Genomic DNA, 24,088 nt, shown 5'->3' on the forward strand with positions numbered 1-24,088 from the left:
TCAGACAGCCTGAGCTAGAATGCTGGCTACTAGCTCTGGGACCTTAGGATTATTACTTAATCTTTCAAAGCAGCAAGTTGCTCATCTGTAGAAAAACAGGGTTGTTATGTGGATTAAGTGAGGTAAATGCATGTAAAGTGAGGATATGCTTCAATAAATGTTAACTATTACTACTGCTATTTCTTCAGAGCCCAGCATAGACTGTGTTTATGGTGATAAACACATAACACAATGAATACTGACTCTTTCTTCTCTTATAATCTCCATGGGCAACCCATTCCAAGATCAAAATTCTCATTCCCCCTTAGTTGAGAGACCTGTGAGGATCGGAGGGACATTTTGGAGTCCTGTCTGAACCTTCTTCTGAAGGGCTGGCCAAATTTGGAAGGAGCTGACTTGGGTCAATACATGCAAAGGGCTTAGAACAGTGCAGGGCACCGTTAGCACTCAGTAAAGGGCAGTTGTTGTTGTTATTATTATTGGGAAGGAGGGAGCTTTTTGCCTCTGCAGAGGGTCAAGCATTAGACTGGCTTACCCTTTGTCAGGGATGTTGGTTGGGACATTCATGGATCAGATGGAGGTTGGCCAAGATGAGGTCTGAGTTCTGTGAATTTTCTTTCTAACTTCTGTGTAGTTTAATAGAATCAGTTTGCCTAGCTCTGCCCAGAGTTCTGAAGCAGACCGTCACTCTGGTACCGCTGCACGTGGACTCTGGAGCAGATAAAAAGATGAACATACGAAAGAGACCTAGATCATCTATGAACATTGGCTCTCCCACCCCAGAGTGGGGATTTACATCATGGACACCACAGGGTCACAGAGTGATATGAGCTTCTATCCAAAACATAACTTTGAAGTTCCCTTTTGCCACCTTTCCTTTTCAATTCATTGATCGATTCATTCATTCATTCATTATTGAAGTATAATTTAGACAATAAAATGCAGATCTTAATGTTCAGTTCAGTGAGTTTTGATAATTGTATACACTTATGTAACCTCCACTCAAAGCTAGGTAAGGAACAGCTATATCACCCCAGACAGTTCCCTCTTGCTCCTCTCCATTCAACGCCCCCAGGCTTCCTCTTCTCCTTGCTAGGCAATCGTGACTTCTATCACCCTAGTTTCATTTTGCCCGTTGCCAGATGCCACACGTTTTTGTATCTGCCTCCTTTTGTTAAACATGTTTTTGAGGTTCATTCACATGGTTCATGTATCAGTAATTCGTTCCTTTTTTTAATTGAATACCACTCCATTGTATGAATATACCATGACTTATCCATTTTCCTGTGATGGACATTTGATTTTTTTCCCCAGTGTTTAGCTGTTGTGAATAAGGCCTTTATGATTATTCTTATATATTTTCCTGAGCCCCACTGCATTTATATTTTAATTATAAAATATATACAGAACAGTCCAGAGATTATTCCAGATATTCATATATCACCACTTATATTTAATAAATGTTAACATTTTGTCCTATTCAATTTTTTTTTTTGAATAAAGTTTACAAATTTGGTTGCAACCCACTCTGCATCCCTCCCCACTCCTATTCTTCACCTCTCATCCTTCAGAAGTAACTACTTTTCTGAAGTTTGTTTGAATCCATTCTGTGTTTCTATGTGTTTGATAATATGCCTGTGTGGATGGACCTGTTTTCATTAACATGCTAGATACTTGGTGGGCCCTTTCCATCTGGAAAGTCATGTTTTACTTCTAAGAAAGTTTTCTTGGATTGTTTATCTGAGAATTTCCTCTCTTTTGTTTTCTCTGTTCTCTCTTTCTGGAACTCCCATTACTCAGATATTAGACCTCCTGGATTGGTCCTCTTATTTTAGTTTCTCTTCTGTTTTTTTTTCTTTGTCTTTTTATTCAACTTTCTGGGAATTTTTTCAACTTTATTTTCCAACTCATTCATTAAGTTTTCCATTGATGTTATCGTATATATTTAAAATTTCTAATTTTTTGTTTTTTTAAATTGTCTGAATGTTCCTTTTACAGTTTCCTGCTCTTGTTTTATGGATGTACTATCGACTCTTACTTCTTAAGAATAATCATCGTAGTCTTTTTCATTTGTTTATATTTTGTTTGTTTATTTGCTTTTAGCTTCCTTTTCCTGAATAGAATCTGTTTTCTCCAGGTTGCTTTTTCCTGTTTGTTTTGGTCTCTATTGTTCATGTTAGAGGTCTTCCTTAGGGGTCTGGTGATTCTTGGATGCTCTCTAATATTTAAATATGGGCAACTTAAAAACTGATTGAAAGCTCTGAACTTGAGAGTAGGGCTTGCCAGTTATGGGGCTCACTGTAGATTTACCTGGCTGTGCCATTTCCTTGGGTGAACCCCTGATGTCAGAAGTGTTAAGCTTTTTCTCTTGGACTAGTCAGAATCCCTAGGGGAGCATTGCCCAACCTCCTTCCTGGAGGGTAAACGCTTCCTTCACTTCACCAGCATTTGGTATATGAACATGCACTTAATCCTCTTGTTCTCCATATAATAACCTGCCCTCAGCTTTGTCTGTTGTTTGCTTTTCCAGAGACTCTCTCTTTTATTCTCTTCAAAGTCCTGGCTGCATGAAGCAAGGAGAAAAAAATCTGGGAACCTATTGGCTTTTGAAAGATTTCCATCTGCTCTAGATATATTTCACTCCATCTTCCCTCATCCTCATTGTTTGAATTACTTGGTAGAATAACATGGGTTACTTCCCAGCTTTCTCCACTTCTGGATTGGGATTCAGCTTTCTTAGGTTTACTGAGCCAGTTATCTCTCAATTATTTGCTTTCCAGCTTCCAAAATTTCCAAAATTTGCTGTAGTCTCCTTTTCCTTTCTCTTTATCCTCGTGAGTTTATGCCTTTTGTAAAAAGAATCTTTACTGTCATCTTAGTGATGACAAAAGTCTCTCTTATTGTGATTTTAAGTTACATTTCTCAAAATATTAGTGAGGTCTAGTACCTTTGCATATATTTTTTACCCATTGGGTTTCCATTTCCACCTGTTCATATTCTTTGAACATTTTTCTCATAGGTTGTTGGTCTCTTTCTTATTGATTTGTTGGAATTCCTTATATAATCCGGAACTCATCCTTTGTTAGTAGCATTCATTGTAAAGATTTTCTTCCCCTCTGTGGTTTGACTTCTAACTTTGTTTGTAGTGTTTTTTCCATTTCAATATAATTAATACATTAAACCTATTTAATGTATTAAATCTTCATTTTAATATAGTCAAATTTATCCTTTATAGTATTGTGCTTTGGAGGTCTTACCTAAGAAATCCTGCCCTACCCCAAGGGCACAAAACTATTCTCCAATATTTTCTTCTAAAAGCTTTAAAATTTTGTCTTTTTATATAAAAGGCTTTAAGTTGCTCTTTATATATAGTGTGAGGTAGGAAGCTAATTTTATTTTATTTTTCCTTTTTTTTTTTTTTTCTTTTGCTGTACGCGGGCCTCTCACTGTTGTGGCCTCTCCCGTTGCGGAGCACAGGCTCTGGACGCGCAGGCCCAGCGGCCATGGCTCACAGGCCCAGCTGCTCTGCGGCATGTGGGATCCTCCCGGACCTGGGCGCAAACCCGCGTCCCCTGCATTGGCAGGTGGACTCTCAACCACTGTGCCACCAGGGAAGCCCTATTTTTCCATTTTGATAATCAATTGCTCTGGTACCATTTATTGAATTGTCCATCCTTTTCCCAGTGACATGTGATGCCATTTCTATAATATACCAAATTCTCATGTTCATGGGTCTATTTCTGAGCTCTCTATTCCATTCCATTGGAGCTACTTATCTCTCTGTGTGTCAAAATCATGCCATTTAAGTTATTATAGCTTTATTAAAAGATTTTTACATGTGGTAAAGCAAATGCCTCCTCCTTCTTCTTCAAGATTGTCTTAACTATTCTTGCCTCTTGTATTTTAAGATTAGCTTTGTAAGTTTCCTATACACAGATACAGCCAAGTTGGTATTTTTATTGGAACTGCATTGAATCTATAGAGTAATTTGGGATCAAAATATAATATTGGGGGACTTCCCTGGTGGCACAGTGGTTAAGACTCTGTGCTCCCAATACAGGGGGCTCAGCTTCGATCCCTGGTCAGGGAACTAGATCCCACATGCATGCTGCAACTAAGAGTTCGCATGCCACAACTAAGGAGCCTGCAGCAACTAAGGAGCTGGCAAGCCATACCTAAGGAACCCACAAGCCACAACGAAGGAGCCCACGTGCCACAATGAAGGAGCCTATGTGCTGCAACTGAGGAGTCAGCAAGCTGCAACTAAGGAGCCTGCCTGCCGCAACTAAGACCTGGTGCAACTAAATTAAATAAATAAATAAATAAATATTTTTAAAAAAGAGAGAGAGAGTGTCTCTCCTAAATAAATAAATAATATTGGGTTTTCCCATCCATGAACATGGTATATTGCTCTATTTATTTAGACCTTCTGTCAGTCAATAAAGTTTTATTTTTCTCCATATGGATCAACACTTCTTTTATTAGATCCGCTACTAATACCTTTTAGTTTTTGTGGATATGGTGACAGAAACTCCTAAAGATTACATTTTTTAATTAGTTTTTTCAGGTATATAGGAATGCTTTTGATTTTTTTGGTATGCTGATCCTGAATTCAGCAACCTTGCACAATTCTTTTAATAATTCTGATAAGTTATCTACAAATTCTCTTGGATTCTCTATGAGGACAATCATATTGTCAACAAATAGCAGCAAATTAATTTTTTTCCTTTCCAATCCTTATACTTTTTGTTTGTTTTTGCCTTAAAGTTTTGTCTGGGATATCCAGTAAAATACTGAATGAAAGTGGTAAAAACTGATAGCTGTTAGTCAAAGGAACATACTACCTGAACTGTGATATGTCACCAGAACTATTGGCTCTAGAGCTATGTTGTACCTACTAGATCTGTACCAGCAAAATGTCTTTGGTGTTTGAGAATAGGTATTTTTATTCTCTTTTAATAGATGAAGAAACAGCAACTCAATGAGGTAAATAACTTGCTTAAGACCACACAGTTAATGAGTGGGAGATTCAACCCCAAATCTGATTCCCAGTTGAATGTTATTTCCATGATTTTCCTTCTAGCTATCTATTTGTGCTAATGTGTCACCTTTCTCAGATAATATATTGCATTTAAAAAGAGATATTCCAGAGCAAACAATGCCTTTATTCAATTAAATGACTCTAATAGTGGGAGTTTTAGGCAGATATTCTGTTTTGCCTAAACAGAAGACTTGGCCTACTTACAGTTTTTTACAGATTCATAGACTTTTAGAGTTGAATGGTTTCTTATCTTATCCAACCCCCTCTTTAATGAGTTATGCCTATACTATATTCCTGAGAGATCATCCTCCAGCCTTTACCAACTGCCAGGGTGGGTTCACCTCACTGTCAAACAGTTGAATAATTCTCAAATGGATCCACAATCTGCCCACTGGTCCAGAGAGCAGTGTGTTTTCTCCTGTCCATAACACCTGTCCATGTATCTGTTCTCCTTAGGTCTTCCCTTTGAGACTATTCATTTCTAGGATATTTGCTATTGTCTGAATGAGATAGTTTCCAGACTTTTCATTATCCTGATTATTCTCCTTTCAATGCTTTCTAATTGATCCATGTCCCTTTTGAAAAACAATGCTCAGACTTTAGGGTGGGGTCTGACTGCAAACAAAGTGGGACTCTTATGTTCCATGATCTGGACAGTTATCAGACACACCATTGATGCAGTCTAGAATTTTGTCTTTTTAGCAACTATGGCACATTGCACACTTAAGTTTAGGGTTAGCTAAGCCCACACGTTTTTCATCTGAACTACATTACTGAAAATGTGTTATTTGTATGTTAAAAGAGAGAAAAGGGACTTCCCTCGTGGTGCAGTGGTTAAGAATCTGCCTGCCAATGCAGGGGACACAGGTTCGAGCCCTGGTCTATGAAGATCCCATAGGCCACAGAGCAACTAGGCCTGTGCGCCACAACTACTGAGCCTGTGCTCTAGAGCCTGTGAGCCACAACTACTGAACCTGCATGCCACAACTACTGAAGCCCGTGTACCTAGAGGCCGTGCTCTGCAACAAGAGAAGCCACTGCAATGAGAATCCCACGCACCTCAACAAAGAATAGCCCCCGCTCGCCGCAACTAGAGAAAGCCTGTGCACAGCAATGAAGACCCAACACAGCCAAAATAAATAAATAAAATTTTTAAAAAGTGTTCCTACTTCATAATCAACCATCTATAAATGTGCTAAAGCTTGCTCTCCGTATAGTGTGAGGTGTGGACTTGGAAAATGCAAGGAAGAGTTGTCCTGAATTACTAATCATTTAGGCCAGCAGCCATGCTAGGTTTTTTTTTTTCTTCCATCTCCTATACGCTCTCCTGGAGCTCTCTAGGTCTAGGTCAGAGCCAAGTCTGTGGGGAGGGAACCAGGACAGAAATCTACTCTGTTATGGAGACAAATAAGGCATCACCTGCAGCTTGGAATCTGCCAACAGACTACCAGGAAACACCTGGTTGGTCAGGGGTGGGTGAAGTCACTTGGGACTGCTGTCCCAGGACAGGATAAAATTCAAATTTCAGAGCATTGGTACTTTGACATTTTTGATTATAGAGTTACAATTCAATTTCTTACACGAAACCAGAAATCTCATGAGTTTTTTAAGAAATGATGGAAGGACCGTAGGAAGGGAAGGGGAAGCAGGAGTCAGAGTCCTCTGCTCAGCTTTATATCACCTGGCTTAGTGGGGTTACCATCCACCCCTCTATGTGACTATCAAAAAGAATCTCAGGGTATGTCTTTGAGACTGAAATCCTAGCTACCCAAATCTCCCTTGCCCTTGTTCTGCTCACAAATCCATACTTACAAACTAGTAAACTTTCTCCCACCCCAACACATATCCCTCATCTTCACCAAATATTTGTAATTTTGCCTGGACTGTATTTACAAGGGCAGTGTTGTGTGACTGCAGCATTGACAATGCAATAATAAAAACTGGAAGCATTCAATGGTACTTACTATATGCCACCCATTCTTCTAAGCACTTTATATATGTTAACTCCTTTCGCCTTAACAGCAGTTCTTTGTGGTAGAGACTGTTATTATCCTTGTTTTACAGATGAGGACACTGAGGCACAGAGATGTGCTTGCTCAAGGTCACACAGCTAAAAGTGGCAGGTGGGAGCAGACTCCAGGCAGTCAAACTCCAGTGTCTGGGCTCTAAACCACCATGGATGCTGCCCCTCTAAACTGTGAAGGGAGCTGCAGTGGATACCATACGTGTGAGAACTGCAGCCCCAAGCCTGCGTTTCTGCCCCAAAGCTATTCTCTGGCAAACGATTTCCTCTTATTATAATCACTAAGAATATTCTTAGGGTAGAATCTTCCAGTAGGTTTTAGCCCCTTTACAGACAAAGAAACATAGGTTCAGAGTGTTAAATAATGTTCACATAGGGAGTAAGTGGCAGCATTAGGATGTGAACCCCACTCTGGGTGCCTCTATCTATCATCTATCTATCTATCTATCTATCTATCTATTTATTTTATTTTGGCCGTGATGCGCAGCTTGCAGGATCTTAGTTGCCCGATCGGGGATCGAACCCATGCCCCCTGCAATCGAAGTGCGGAGTCCTAACCACTGGACTGTCAGGGAATTCCCTCTCGGTGTGTTTAGTGTCCACACATGCCCCCCAACCCTATACCGCCTCTATCATGGGGCCGTATCTTCAGAAAGAACCTGTATACTCTCAATACCCTCTTTTGCCTGGGATGGACAATATGTGGGGACCATTCTTCAGGGAAAAGTCATCATCATCATAATTATTACCAAAAAAATCCTGTTAAAGGTCCAGCTGGGTGCTGGATGCTACAATCTGGGATCACTGTTCAGGCCTCAAAGTGAGGATCCCTGAAAATGGGAGTGTTTCACCATTGACCTGGTGGAAGTAAGCTGAAGGGTAAATAAAGCCTAAGTAAGAAAATAAGTCCTAAGATAGGTTTCTCCACCTTTGGAGCTGATGGGTTGAATCAATTTCCTGCTTCTCATAGACCCAAAGACATAGAAGACAAACTCAGTGCTTCCCTGGTGGCGCAGTGGTTAAGAATCCGCCTGCCAATGCAGGGGACACGGGTTCGAGCCCTGGTCCGGGAAGATCCCACATGCCGTGGAGCAACTAAGCCCGTGTGCCACAACTACTGAAGCCTGCGCGCCTAGAGCCTGTGCTCCACAACAAGAGAAGCCCCCACGATGAGAAGCCCATGCACCACAACAAAGAGGAGCCCCTGCTCTCTGCAGCTAGAGAAAGCCCACACGCAGCAACGAAGACCCAATGCAGCCAAAAATAAATAAATAAAATTCAAAAAAAAAAAAAAAAACAAAAAAGAAGACAAACTCATGGTTACCATAAGGAAAGGGCGGGGGAGGGATAAATTAGGAGGTTGGGATTAACATACACACACTACTATATATAAGATAGATAAACAACAAGGACCTACTGTATAGCACAGGGAACTATACTCAATATTTTGTAATAATCTATAAGGGAAAAGAATCTGAGAAAGAGTATACATATAGATATAAATATATATAGATGTATAACTGAATCGCTTTGCTGTACACCTTTCATTGAATTACAATTCTGTACAACATTGTAAATCAGCTATACTTCAATAAAATATATTTTTGAATAAAGTTTTATATTAAAAATTTACTGCTTCTCATACACCATTTCTGCTCTTGCTTTTAGATCAAGCATAAGAATTTGTCTTCAGGGCTTCCCTGGTGGCACAGTGGTTAAGAATCTGCCTGTCAGTGCAGGGGACACGGTTTGATCCCTGGTCTGGGAAGATCCCACATGCTGCGAAGCCACTAAGCCCGTGCGCTACAATTACTGAGCCTGCGCTCTAGGGCCCGTGAGCCACAACTACTGAGCCCGTGAGCCACAACTACTGAAGCCCACATGCCTAGAGCCCGTGCTCCACAACGAAGAGAAGCCCCCGCTCGCCCTAACTAGAGAAAGCCCGCGTAGCAACGAAGACCCAACGCAGCCAAAAATAAATAAAACAAATAAATAAATAAATAATTTCAAAAATCTTAAAAAAAAAAGAATTTGTTTTCAGAATATGAGTCAAGGGCATGGTTCCTAGAGAACCGTGGGTGGCATCTGGGATCACTGAGACATGTACATTCCTGTGCACACGCTTGCGCGTGGGCACACACACCCCTGGCCCAGACAAGCACACTCACCACACCACCACGTTTGTGATGAGCAGGCCCTGGAAACAAGGGTGGCCTTTGGGGGAGCAGCAAGTTCACGGGCTTGTGGTCTCCATTCCCCAGTGCCTTGATGTGACCAGTTACGCCCTGCTGCAGTAGGGTGGAGCCTGCCTTCTCTGAACTGAGTCCCGGCTGGGGCAGTCTTTCCAGGGGTTCGCCCAGGGGCCTGGGGACACAGTTCCTATTCCCTGGTCTTGGACTGCCAGGAGTGCCCACCTCACAGCCCCCTAAGCAGGGTTCCATGTTCCAGGTCGGCGCCCAGGCCAGCCGTCCTTCAGCAGCGATGCTTTTGTAGATCAAAAGGGAAAGCATTGTTGCTGCCCTGTGGCCGGGCAAACAAGCAGCTGGCTTTGAAGTCCCAGGGGGGATTTGCTCAGGCTGGAGTGGGGAGCCTGAAGGAGAGGGCTGCGAGCCTCCCCCGAGCCTGGCTGTGTTTGTTAACTCCGCCCGGCCACCCAGGCCTGGGGTGTTTGATGTCTCTCCGGAGAAGCAGGAGGAGGGAGGCCTGCCCGGGGGTCCTCCCAGGGACAGCTTTCAACTCCTGCTGAGCCTGTGACGGAAGGAAACACCTAGCCCCCTCCATTCAGGGTGGGCCACGGGGGCGTGGCCCAGGGCGGCTGGCAGAGTGTGCTGTTTCCCTCGGGCACTGTTTCTTTTCAGGTGGCATCAGGTAAGAATGAATGGCAAGGGGAGACTGGAAGAAAGAGGTGACAAAGGCAGCCCTGGTGCCTTCAGTAGCCACAGGCCTGAGGGTCCCACCTGAGGATCAATCTCCTCCTCCCTTCTCATCCTCCACCAACTGCTTCCCTGGGTCTCCGCACTGTGCCTCACCCTTTCTCCCCCATCCCCAAAGCAGTGCAGGGGGCAGTTTGCCTTCCGCCAGGGGCAGCGCTGCTGTGTTCCTGCCTCAGAAGCTCTGCTCCCCAGCCTCTCCTGCAAGCAATAAAATGCATTGGGTGAGGAACCCTGGTGGGAGGTCGGGGGGAGGGGGGTGGAGAAGTCTCTAGAAACCTGGGTAACACAATGCTCCCACTGGGCTGGCTCTCAGGGCTTGCCTTAGGGTTCCCAAAGCATGTTTGTAACCTTTCAGGCCTGGACCACAGGGAATGAGACAAGGAATTAACCATTATTATTAACCAGTTCAATGTCCTATGTACGATTAACCACGAACAGGTCCATTTCTGTCTCCTTCTTTCCCTCCTAAATGTCCCTCTTCTGCTACAAGCAAAGGAACACATTTCTGCTAGAGTCTCACCTCCAACACCGCTCCATCTGGTCTGTCCCTACCTGCCTCCCCCCCGCGCCCCCCCCCACACACATGTTGAGATTGAGAAAGAGCTTGTTTACGATAAGACCTTGAAATCTGGAGTTATAAATCCTTCCAGGACGGCCACCCTATCTCCGTGCTAATGCTTGTGGTGCCGTCCAAAGGAGGCTCACCTGATTGTGACCCATCCCCTCTCACTCCCCGGAGCCCCCATCTCCTCCTCTGCAAACATGGGACAATGGGCAAATGGGAGTTACCTGTCTCAACAGGTGTTAGCCTGGCCTCACTTTCCTACAGGGTGATGCAGAGGTCACCTCTAGCCCAGCCCTCTCTGGGCATTCTTGTGATCGTAAAAGCCCACCTTCGGACGTGACCTTCCTTTTGGTCCCCCATGACTTTAGCTGCAGGAGGCCGAGCCCACCTCAATGGATTTAGAAGTCCTCACTTCAGGGACTTCCCTGGTGGTGCCGTGGTTGGGCATCCACCTGCCAGTGCAGGGGACACGGGTTCGAGCCCTGGTCCGGGAAGATCCCACCTGCCGCGGAGCAACAAAACCCGCGAGCCACAACTACTGAAGCCCATGCACCACAACTACTGAAGCCTGCGCGCCTAGAGCCCGTGCTCTGCAACAAGAGGAGCCACCGCAACGAGAAGCCCGCGCACCACAATGAATAGTAGCCCCCGCTCGCCGCAACTAGAGAAAGCCTGCATCCAGCAACGAAGACCCAACGCAGCCAAAAATAAATAAATTTACATTAAAAAAAAAAGAAGTCCTCAGTTTAGCTGCTGAGGCCACTGGCTAGAGTGCAGGCAGCACCACCATTGTCTGGGGATGCGGTGTGTGTGTGGCGGAGGCTGATGCCACTCAGTTTGTCCGCACCGTTCATAGTCCCTATTAGCCTTCCCTACTAAGCCATGAGCCGCTTGAGGGAAGAGATTTTTTCTTATTCATCGTTGAATCCCTATGCCCAGCAGACTGCACAGGACATAAATATTTGGTAAATGACTTAGCCTAATGCTGTCATACTCATCACCAGCAAATATTTATTGAGGGCGTCTTCTGTGCAGCGACTCCACTAAGCAGTGGTGGGTACAAAGATGAATGAGACACCATTCCCACTCACAGCGGTTTACGCTAGAGTCAGAGAGACCCAGAGAAGCTTCACTTGCCAGGAGGTCAGAGGAAGGAGCTGGGGCTGGAGACCCCAGGGAATCTGGCAACCAAAGTTTCCCAAAAAGTAAACTTACTGTGGATACCCCCAGACCCAGAAACCCATTCACTGCGGATCTCTGTAGATTCCAGAGTGGAGCTAACCACTTACCAATTATCTGCACGTCTAGCTTTTCCCTATGTGACTTTGTCTCAAAAATGTGAATAAAAAAGTAGTGTCTCTACTTGGGAAGGATTTCTCAACCATTCAGTCCTGGGAACCATGGAAGTGAAACGTGTCCCCACGGGGACTCCAACCGGAGCCACACTTTTTAGCTGTGCCCGTGCTGCTTGGTTTGGGCTCCCCAGGGATGTGAGGCCAGAGCTGTCACTGCCCTCAGGAGGAAGGAAGGAAGGAGACGGAGGCACCTGTCTGGAGTTCGGGCCATCCCAACACAGCTCAGCACATCTGTGCTGGCCACCAGGAATACAGAAAATGACAGCAGGGTTGTAACTCCTCCTCTTATATCTCCGAGAACCTGGGAGAAGAAGGACAGCAAGTTGATCTCTTAGGGTCCCAGGGGGGCCAGATAATGTGAGCGGCCATTGCTGTACCAAGGCCACTGTCTCATCAAGGGGACCTTCAATGCATGGACTGGGGGTCTAGCAGCGTGCGTGGACAGTAGAGGCACTATCACTGGGTGGCATTTTCTGCTTGACTCTTTTAAGCCAGTGCTTCTGAAACTGTTCTACTCAATTGCCATGTGGCAGGGAAGAGTGAATTTCACATTTCTCAAGGAGCCTGGGGTTTCAGATCACTGCAAACAGGACATTTCTTTGAAGACCCATATTTGATCTTAAAAATGCATGTAAAATTTGTATTTTCTACCACGACCTATCAATTTGCTTTGATATAAAAATGCAGTTAAAATGACTTATCTCTGAATAAAATGGATGCTCCGGGAAGACAAACTATCTTTCCTGTGGCTTCTTGGACCCCCTGACTCATTGCCCTGTACCCCACTTTGAGAAGAAGCATGCCTCTTAGGACATCAGGCCCATACACATGTTCCAACCCAAAGTGGGCCCATAACATACTTGCATGGCCCATGACCTTGATTCCCAAACACTCCTCTAGGTCTGTCCTGTGCTGCCCTGTCCACACGTTCCTCCAGTCTGACCCTGTGGGATCATCCCTTCACCTCTGGGTTTATCCTGCTGCCTCTAGCAGAATTTGGAGATCAGGTGGCCAGTAACCCTATTCTTCAAATGTCTAGGGGCAATGGCTCTAAACCTTTTCGCAGCCTCTTTCACAGAGAATGAGCAGGGCAGTAAGTATGAGATCCTGAGGTGGGTTGAAAATAACTACTAAAATGGATACTTAATGAATCAATTATTTAAAGGGTCCTCGGCTAGGATTGTCCTTGCAATGGCCTCGGTAGGCTTTGCTTTCCCTGACACAACCGCTCCACCTGTACAAGGAAACTAGGAAGCAAGGCTGTCTGCTGATGTGATGACGCGCAAGTTAGGTGATCTGAAGTCCATAGTGGGTTTGTTATGGATTCACTCTATCAATGGATTTCAACTTTTAAAAGAAGTACCACCGATTCACTTATTCACTCATGCATTTGCTTATTCATTCAACGAGTCTTTATAGAGAATCTACTATGCACCAGGCGCTACACGAGGTACTGGAGGTACAGTGGTGAACAAGAGTAACATGGTCTGGGCCGCCTTAGAACTTGCTGGGGGAGACAGAATTAAAGAAATGGTCTCCAGGAAGCAAATAGAATGAGCTCAGATGGGGCAAGCCCAGGGCCTTCCGCCATTGACCCCTCCTGCCTTGGATGTCATGCCCAATAGCACAAGGGCACAGTGAGTAGGTCCGGAACTAAGTCGGGGTCATGGTGAATTGCCTGCAACTCCTCATAGGAAGGTTAAAAACACATAGAATGAAATTCCCCTCCGAGTCCCCTGACCTGCCCAACTGCCCCAGAGACAATGCACTAAGTGTGCAAACACGCCTGAGAGTGAGGAAATTCATGGTTTCACATAATCCTCACCTTCGAGCAGCAGTGTGCACTGGCACCAGGCTCTCCCCCATGTCACAGATGCAGAACCCGAGGCCTTGGAGAGGAGAAGCAGCCTGTGGAATATCCCCTGGCTGGGCCAGGACTGCAATGGGGTTTATGGGGGGGGCGGTGGCGGGGCCGGGGGCGTAGGGCCCAGGCGTGGCTCTTGCTTCTACTGAACAGGGCTGGGCTGGAGCCTCTAGTAACTTGCCAGACAGACCCCCATGGTTCTGGAGACTCTGGCCACAGCCCTTTATCTTTCCTCCCCATGACCTGTGCAGATCTGATGGCTCTCGTTCTGAAAGATCTGGACTCTAGAACTCAGCTAAGAGCTGGTGGGACAATGGAAATGTGGGCTTTGGAATGTATCTAAACAACCCACAGCCCTGTCCCCTCCTCCCCAAAGAGTGACCAATGACCCCTAAACCCCTGGATTGTTCCTAAGAAACCTAGTGTGGCTTTGGCAACTGCCTGGACTGTCACCATTTCCACCCTTCAGTGCTGGAGTATCTTCATCTTAGCCTGTACTGCCATGTAAAAGAAAACGCAACCGAATCTGGAGTCAGTTAGATCGTAGAGCTAATCATGTGTAGAGTCACCTTCTTATGACATTAAGACCTCCAGGAGAGCCACTGAAAAGTCTTGTGAGGTCTGCTAATTCCTCTGCGAGTGAGGAATGTGTTTATTCTTCCAAGGGGCAAAGATCCCCCACTCCAAGTGACGCTGCCACATTGTGTAACCAGGAACACGGGTTGTTGCTGATGTAAACATCGGCCCGGGGCAGACCTGCCGGGAGCCTGGGCTCCTTTTCCCAGAGGTGTTTCTTATGAATGGTTGTGTCCAGTGAAGCAATTTCCTGCCTTGTAAATTTCTGCCCAGCAAACCACATCTCCTATCTATCTGCTGCCTGGCTCTGGGTCATAAAACAATTCCCCAGAGACCAATCAGAGCCCGATCAGGAGTCCTTGAGTAACAGGAAAATTACCCTCCACCTGCAGACGTAATGACACTCTGCAAGCTAGTGGCTTTGCAGTTTCTGAACGTAAACATCACATGCCTTACGCCATGCCTTACCTCTGCTCATCTGAAATGGGGGGCCCACATATTTGATTCTCAGGCCCTGGTTCACTCCTCAGAGGCACTGGCTGGCTAGTGACCCATTACCTTGACCTGAGGACCCTGCAGCCTGGAGAACATATTTCACTGTGTCAGATCACGATTTGCAGAGCCGGGGCAAGAGAAGTTCAGGCAGGGGGTCTCAGGCACGCAGAGGACAGAAGATTTGGGCTGAAACTACATTGGAACTGATTTGGACATTCACTTTGCATTTTATGGGTCCTCAGCCTGGAATGTTTTCTCCCCACCCTCTCCCCCATCTGCCTGGTGAACTGACATTCATTCTTTCTATTTTATTTTATTTATTTATTTATTTATTTGGCTGCGTTGGGTCTTTGTTGCTGCATGCGGGCTTTCTCTAGTTGTGTCGAGCAGGGGCTACTCTTCATTGCGGTGCGCAGGCTTCTCACTGCGGTGGCTTCTCTTGTTGTGGAGCACGGGCTCTAGGCGTGCGGGCTTCAGTAGTTGTGGCACGCAGGCTCAGTAGTTGTGGCTCGCGGGCTCTAGAGCGCAGGCTCAGTAGTTGTGGCGCACGGGCTTAGTTGCTCTGCGGCATGTGGGATCTTCCCAGACCAGGGCTTGAACCCGTGTCCCCTGCATTGGCAGGTGGATTCTTAACCACTACGCCACCAGAGAAGTCCCCTGACATTCATTCTTTGTGATGCAGTTCAAGCGTCCTCCGAGGAAACTTCTCTGACTTCCACCCAGACAGAATTTCCTCCACTGTCCTACCACTCTGCCTTCTAACACCAACACAGCACATTCATTGCAATAACTTGCAAAATTTTCTGTCTCCCTGGCCAGGCTGGGAACTCCTTCAAGGCATCTTGGAATCCCCAGCACCCACCCCTGTGCCTGGCTCAAGTCAGTGTGCAAAAGAGGGTTGTTGAATAAATGAGTGAATGGGCATCTATTATGTGTCTGTCTACCACACTTAGATGCTTTGCATATGGAAAATGCACAATGGATATAGTCAAAGGGATGAAGCTCTGGGTTAGGCCAGTAAAGACAGACATAACCTAGGGCTCCTGTCCTGGAGAAGTCTGCAATCTGGTTATGTTTCTATGGGTGATAGGAATATTTGCAGACGGGATATAAAGATCAGATTCACAGATAGACAGAAGCGGATTGTTTTTGTTGTTGGTTTTCCTTTCTGAGGGCCAGCTCAGAAGCCAGAATGGGTTCCAAGCTCGTCTATGTAACCCTAGTACTGCACTAGCCATAAGGCGATACCTAGGACCTCCATTTTCATCTCTTTCCTTTCTCCTTGTCCCCATTTATAGCAGATATAACAGTGACTTGCTCCTTCCTTTGAAGCTTGGGAGGCCCCAGACAGAGGTGCTGAGGGTGGTGGTAGCAGGTGCACACTGGGGTCATTTTCCAGTTGTAAAACTAGTAAACTCCATGACACACATACACACATGCATTCACTCAAAAAATATTTACTGAGTGCCTAATATGTACCAGGTACTAGATGCTGGAGACAAAACAGTGAATAAAACTCCCAGGTCCCTGCTCTCATAGAACTTACACTCCAGTTGGGGGCAGGCACTCAGTGATGGCGGGGATGGGGCCCATCATGTTCTCTCTCACATAGTCCGAAAAAACTGGACGCAAATAACTAATATTTAGTGCACACTTTCTCATGTACCTGGTGAAGGACTTGATCCACCTCGTATCTCATTTAATCCTTACAACAGCCCCATTTTCAGAGAAGGAAACAGGCTCAGAGAGGTTAAGTAGCCTTCCCAAGATCACACAGCTAGTAAGTGGTAGAGCCAGGATTTGAACTTCGATTTGCCTGACTCCCCCCAGCCTGAGCTCCTCACCATGACTCTGTACGGCAGCAGTAAATATTTACCAGGTGAACAAAGGAGTGGATGAATGGTTAACCGTCACTACAGTTGCAGCCCGTTGTTTTGCTTCCATGATACAAACGTGAGCACCACGTTTAAGTTTTTCATTTACTTATTGATTCAAGCTTTTCCAAAGGGTGGCTCCCATAGAGAGTAGATTTCATAAAGATGAAGAAACAAGCATCTTTCTCGTTATCATCTGTGTTTCCCGGGCAAGGCAACCTATTTTACACAAATAATCAGGAATTATCATTGAAAAAGTTATGCCAAAGAAACTGTCCCCTTCAGTTCTCTTTTCTGGGTTTGTGGTAAAGTCTGTATTAGGCTGCATAACGACCCCCAAAGATAGCAGGTCTGAATCCTTGGAAGCTGTCAACCATTATCTTAAAAGGAAAGAGACTTTGCAGATGTGATGAAGGAAGAATGTCCTGGATAATCTGGGTGGACCCTAAATGCAATGACATGGATCCTTATGAGGAGGAAGAAGAGGGAGATTTGACACAGGAGAGAAGGCAATGACACCAGGAAGGCAGGGATTGGAGTGATGTGGCCACAAGCTAGGGAACCTGGAAGCCACCAGGAGCTGGAGGATGCAAAGAGCAGATTCTCCCCTATAACCTGCGGAGGGAGTGTGGCCCTGCTGACCCCTGGCTTGGGCTCAGTGATACTGACTTTGGACTTCTGGCCCCCAGAACTGTGAGAGTATATATTTCTGGTGTTTTAAGCCACTGAGCTTGTGGAAATTTCTTATAGCAGCCACGGGAAACTAATACAGTCTTCTACAGAAGGAGGCAGCAGGGAGAACAAGTCTTTGACCACCAGTGTAGGTGATTCAGAAATACACTCTCTTTTAAAACTAAAAATAGAATTACCATATGACCCAGCAATCCCACTCTTGAGCACATATCCAGACAAAACTCTAATCCAAAAAGATACGTGCACCCCTACGTTCATAGCAGCACTATAAACGGTAGCCAAGACATGGAAACAACCTAAATGTCCATCGACAGACAAATGGATAAAGAAGATGTGGTACATATATACAATGGAATACTACTCAGATATAAAAAGAACGAAATAATGCCATTTGCAGCAACATGGATGGAACTAGAGATTATCATATTAAGTGAAGTAAGTCAGAAAGAGAAATACAAATACCATATGGTACACTCATATGTGGAATCTAAAATATGACACAAATGAACCTATCTACGAAACAGAAACAGACTCACAGACATAGAGAATAGACTTCTGGTTGTCAAGGGGGAGGGGGTTGGGGGAGGGATGGAGTGGGAGGTTGGGATTAGCAGATGTAAGCTTTGATATATAGAACGGATAAACAACAAGGCCCTACTGTATAGCACAGAGAACTATACTCGGTATCTGATGATAAGTCGTAATGGAAAAGAATACAAAAAAAGAATGTATATATAAGTATAACTGAATCACTTTGCTGTACAGTAGAAATTAACACAACATTGTAAGTCAACTATACTTCAATTTAAAAAAAAAAAAGAAATGCATTCTCTTTTTAGTCAGGATGCCCCCAAGAAATCCCACCTTGGAAAGCAAGGGGATCCCCCTACAAAAATGAATCCACCTCCTTCCCAGCTCCCATCCCCTCCCTTGGCTTTGTGTTTCTTTCCATTGCCTGTCAATCAATACCTGGCATACTGTATATTTGTTTATTTCGTTATTGTTGGCTCCCTCCCAGTTGAATGTAAACTCCATGGGAAGAGTAACATTTTTTAAACTGCTTTTCTTTCCATACCTAGAAGTGTATGTAGCACATAGTAAGCACTCAATAAACGCTTGTTGGATGAATGATCAAATGTCAGGTTACTGCCACCTGGAGAGTTCTGACATCATATCAGGGACATGATAACAGCAGACATCACAGCATGACATACTACCCAGATGCTTCCTAAAGTACCACTTTATAAGATGCCTGAGATAAGAGTCTTTGCCCAGGTAATATTGTTTTCCATTTTCTATAACATCAATTTCTATTTCCTGATTTGTCCAGGCCTCAGACCTTGGAATCCTCTTTGATGCCACATCTAAACTATCAGAAAACCCTCGTGCCTTCAAATCCTCTCCCTTTAAAACCACATCCACGATCAGACAGCCTCTCGTCACCTCCACCCCCACCCCCTGGTCTCAGGCTCTGATGATGCATCGCTTCCTGATGGTCTCTTTGCCGTCACTTTTGGCGCCTCCCTACAACTCAGCAGTTAGAGGGATTCTGTTAAAGCGTAAGCCAGATCTTGCCCCTGCTCTGCTCACAACTTTCTGATGGCCTCTAGCTCCCTCAGAATAAAAGTCCTTCCAGTAGCTTATAGCAGTCCTTACAATGGTGACAAGGTCCTTGTCATCTGTCATCACCTCCCTGCACTCTGCTCACACCCTGACTCCCACACTCCCGCTCACTCAGCTCTATAGCTACTCGAGCCTCCCTGCCGAATTTTTCATAGATTTAAAAAAATCATCTGACACGCACATACACACACTCACACATTTACTACCCATCTCCTTAACCAGAATGTAAAGCTCACGAGGGCAAGGATTTTTGTCTATTTGATTCACTGATGTATCTTCAGTGTCTAGAACCATGGTGCCTGGCACACAGTAGGTGTCAGTATTTCTTGAATAAATAAATGGGAAATGTTATTTTGGACTAGATGATATTTCCAAAAGCAAAGGGATATACAGAAGGCTAAGGCCTTTTGGCTCAGGAAATCAGGCATGCTTTCCTTAGAGTGCGTTTTTTTTTTTTTTTTTTTTGTCTTTTGAAAACTAGCTTTGGACTTCCCTGGCAGTCCAGTCGTTAAGACTCCACGCTTCCACTGCAGGGGGCACGGGTTCAATCCCTGGTCAGGGAATTAAGATCTTGCATGCCGTGCAGCGAAGCCAAAAAAAAAAAAAATACTAGCTTTATCTTTTTATCTCTTTCATAATTAATTGGGAATCATTTAATATAATTGGTTTACTAAGGATGTCTGGACAATTGGCCACAGGAAGGAAACCTGCCTTTGGGGACTATAACAGTGTGTATCTATTGAGAAAATTAAATGTGTGGAAATGGAGAAGAAATTTCGGGTGATCTGTTGGAATAAACATATTTATACATATGCAGACTGCATGAAACCTGCTCTGAGGATTCCTGCTTTTGATGTTGTCTCCCCTCATGTTTGTTCTGCTCATTCTTCCTTAGAAAGTATTTCCTCTATATACATGCAGATACCATTTTATATACACCAGGAAAAAAATGGTCATCCAGGTGTGTGAGAAGCCCTGCATGCCCCAAAGATTCATTTATAAAATACTGTCATGTTATAAATCTTGGCTGACAATCTAGTATTTGCCCAGCTGGAATGACCTCTGTACGAAAGAGAGACAGAGACAGGGAAAGAAAGGGAGGGAGGGAGACAGGGAGGGGCTTTATAGGCATTTGGTTTAGCTGATTGCAACTTCTCGTGAATATTCAGTCTGTTTGATACAACTGGGATGTGTTTAAAGTATTCAAAAACATGGATTTGTTATATGCCACTATGTGGTCCATTACTGGCAATTGCTTATTTTCCAGAACAGATTTCAATGGCATTTATTTGAATTACTTCCTCATTCAAAGGGGACGCATCAGCTCTGATTGTGCTTGGGAAGAAGTTCACTCCTGCCTCTTCCTGACCCACCCCCTTCCTTGCTCTCTGTATTCCTCCTCCATGACCGCCCCCTCCCCAACCTTTAGGGACATGAAGCCACCTTTAGTCCCAGCCACCTGGCTCTCTGTGGTCCTCCCACTCATCACCACATTTTTTTTTTTTTTTTTGCGGTACGCGGGCCTCTCACTGTTGTGGCCTCTCCCGTTGCGGAGCACAGGCTCCGGACACGCAGGCTCAGCGGCCATGGCTCATGGGCCCAGCCGCTCCGCGGCATGTGGGATCCTCCCGGACCCGGGCACGAACCCGTGTCCCCTGCATCGGCAGGTGGACTCTCAACCACTGCGCCACCAGGGAAGCCCCATCACCACATTTTACCTTCTTCTTTCCCTAAGGACACAGACTCCCCAGTCAAGCCTTTCCGTTCTCCTCAGATCTCTCCTCCCTGACTCATCCTCGGTTCACTGCTTGATTGGTCATATACCATAGACATGAGCAAAATCATTTCACCAGCGATTGGCAGTTTTCTTTACCAAGCGTCACACTGGTGATGAGGGTGTCTGGAAAGATCAACCAAGTCCAGAAGACTGCATGAGGAGGCACTCTGGGATGAGAGGATGCTAACACACACGCTCTCACAACGTACCAGGCCCACGTCTAAGCGTTTAACATATATGAACTCAATCACTCAACAACTGTGTACAGTAGGTGCTACTATCACCCAATGTTATGTAGGCAGACAATGAGCACGGGGTTCAGTGGTGAAGTTGGAGATTCTAACCAAGGCATTCTGGCTCCAAAATGAATATCAAAGACCTGCCCCCCGGGGCTTCCCTGGTGGCGCAGTGGTTGAGAGTCCGCCTGCCGATGCAGGGGACACGGGTTCGTGCTCCGGTCCGGGAAGATCCCACATACCGCGGAGCGGCTGGGCCCGTGAGCCATGGCCACTGAGCCTGCGCGTCCGGAGCCTGTGCTCTGCAACGGGAGAGGCCACAACAGTGAGAGGCCCGCGTACCGCAAAAGAAAAAAAAAAAAGACCTGCCCCCAACCCAAAAGCTCAGTTCCCTGGCTGTCTACACTGTGTTCTTATCCACCTGAATCCAGTAGCTAACACTCCAGTTATTTCTGCCTTTGCGGGGAGATGATCCACTGTTTGGCATGGACAAGTCAATCCATTTTAGGGCAGGTTTTCATTACCGATTTCATTTCTTATCCACGGGTGTGAAAATGAAATCTGCCTTCCTCAGATCTCACCCTAGAAGACGGAGGCAGATCATGGTAAAAACAGAACCATCTGTCTGTTAGCCTAGGCTCAGGGTGTAAAGAGAGACCCCGGAAATGTTGGTCCATAACATGCTGGAGGAAGGTCTGGGGAGGTTTTAGTTGCAAATGAAGCTTCAGAGTGGGTAATGCCCACCTGAAGGCACACACAGTGAGCCTCCTTGCCCCTCTTAGGGCCAGTGGGAAGGGAGATTTGATTTAGAAGGGAGGTGTTCTCAGCTGTCAGGGTCACCTTCTACAAGTCTTGGATCACGTAGGGTTTGGTAAAGAAGACTCCCTAGAGATTTCCCCCTACCTGCCCACCCCCCAACTCCCAGATGGCCTCTTGGATGGTTAAGACCTTCTGGATTCTCAGGGTTTTGGCAATAACACAAGACCTAAAATCTATCAAATGCAGATACTGGCTGTCCCAGAAACAACGTGAGTCCAAACACAGGGCTTCAGTTGAGGCCTGAGCTCGAGACCTACATTCCCGTCCTCTTCCTGGAACTCACAGGAGCCAACCAACAGGACATCTCAACCAGAGACAGCCGATCTTGGCCTCTCTTGATACATGGTGCTCGGCCTTGGCCCCAGTCCTTTTCAACCCAACCATGAATTTTCTCTTGACCACTTTAGCCCAAATTACATTGTCTGGGGGAGCCAGGAGCCAAAGGAGGTCAGCGTTTCCAAACCTACCCATCCCTGCCCCGGGCACTCAGTACATTTGCCCGGCTCACTAAGAATTACGTCTTCCACTACACTGAGATTTTGAAAAACCTGTTGCTTGGGGCCTCGTTGGCATGATGCCCTTGCTTACACCCAGCTTGGGAACTGCTCTGTCTAGAAGCCAGAAACCACATGCTGGTAGGTCTACGCTGCACGTAAGAGGAGACGGCAAAGAGGACGACAGGTCCAGCCTCCTTCTTCCTGGAGTCAACACTGGATCATCTGTGGCAAAGTCCCTGCTGGCAGAGTGTTCAGGCCTCTTTTGGCTTTTCGCCTTCCTGCCTGGGAAGGAAGAGCCATTCTCCTGACTAACAGCCCTACGGAAGGGAAGAGAGCTGGAGTTAACGCTTAAAAGGAGGTTGAAAATGTTACCCACGGGGATTCCACTTTTCCTACTTTTTCTCTGTTCCTGTGACCAACAGTCACCAAGAGTTGGCTCCATGTCTACTTCTGTGAGTTGCAGAAAGACAAAGGTATTAGAGTCTGACTGGGGTTACAGCCTTTTCTTACCTTAGCGGTAAAGCCGGCCTGAAGACACTGGGGCATGCAGCAGCGAGCCTGGTGGAGTAAGTGGAAAACTCCAAGGAGACCAGAGGCCGGGGGTTCTTGGAGGAACCGTGGCAGGGGAAGAGTCAGAGACAGACAGAAATATGAGACTCTGGGCAGTGACAAAATAAATTGTTTTAATGGGAGGTTTTCGGAAAGGGCAACTTTTCCTTGTGCTATCAAACAGCCAGTGTCCCTGTCTTGGGGTTTCCTGGGGAGGTACTGGCTGATCCCCCAACCCCACCGGAAGCGAGGACGTTACTCTGACACTATGCTCAGCCCTTCCAGGGATCCAGAGGTGTGTCTTAACATCAGGAGATTGGAGTGAGCTAGCAGACAGTCCAAAATACACAGTCCCTGTGTGTGCCCGGGCCCGAGGAAGGGGGCAGGGGCTTCACTTCCACCTTAGATACTTCTCCGTGGGGGAAGACAGAGGGGGCAAATCACTTTGAAAATTCAACTCTGACCTTTACGAAGGAAACGGATAGACACTTTAGTATTATACACAGGGCAGAGGGGAGAGGAAGTAGAGGGGAAATTGCACTTAATTACAGTAGTTTATAGTTTACACCCATTGGACAAATTTACTTCTTTAAAAGAAATTTCCAGATCAGCCGGGAGGGGGGCGGGGGAGGGAGCTGCTGATATTTACAGTGCGTTTGGCTCAGTTCAATAGCACGTGTCCTCCTCGCCTCATTTCAGTAACAGATTCAAGTTTTCACATCAGTTTGTTCGATGAAGGAGCATAATGTAGACGCTCCGGCTTTCTCTCTTCCTCTTCCTCGGTTTCTCATCTCCCGCCTTTAGGACAGACCGGACGGGAGAGCTTGACGTCTTGGGAGAGGCATCGTGACAATACTGCATAGAAGGGAAGCTGGGCTCCGGGCCACGCCTCTCAGAGCGGATTGTCCGAGGCGCTGGCAGGACGTCAGGTGAGCAGGGACCTCTCGCAGGTGCTGCTTGTCAGGTCACTGCGCTTTTCCGCGACAGCTGCCTGGAGGGTGATGGTGTGGAAAATAGGGTCCTTGTTGCTGTGCACAAAGTAAGTGATGTGTGGGCATCACCAGGCTTGGAGAGGACACTGCAGAGAGAGAGGAGAGACGGCTCAGCTGTGTACATCTGCTGGGACCTGGGCCATTAGTCTGGCTTCTCTGGGGGAGCTGAGACCCAA

The 24,088-nt window shown here is 45.9% G+C and overlaps 1 protein-coding gene across 10 annotated transcripts in view; it reads right to left on the reverse strand.

Moving 5' to 3' along the window:
* The window catches only part of HNF1B (HNF1 homeobox B), a 92,233-nt gene that overhangs the window by 16,710 nt on the left and 51,435 nt on the right, over positions 1 to 24,088 (reverse strand). For 6 of the 10 annotated variants that reach the window (XM_073797403.1, XM_019945342.3, XM_019945340.3 and 3 more), the window contains one exon: positions 23,033 to 23,998. The exons of the other annotated variants lie outside the window; for them this stretch is intronic. In XM_073797403.1, the coding sequence (XP_073653504.1) occupies positions 23,886 to 23,998 (113 nt within the window). In that variant the 3' untranslated portion in view covers positions 23,033 to 23,885. Of the gene's footprint in view, positions 1 to 23,032; positions 23,999 to 24,088 lie in introns of those variants that run through there. 10 annotated transcript variants of the gene reach the window in all.

The sequence above is a fragment of the Tursiops truncatus genome, chromosome 20 (assembly GCF_011762595.2).
Source record: "Tursiops truncatus isolate mTurTru1 chromosome 20, mTurTru1.mat.Y, whole genome shotgun sequence".
Taxonomy (NCBI): Eukaryota; Metazoa; Chordata; class Mammalia; order Artiodactyla; family Delphinidae; genus Tursiops; species Tursiops truncatus.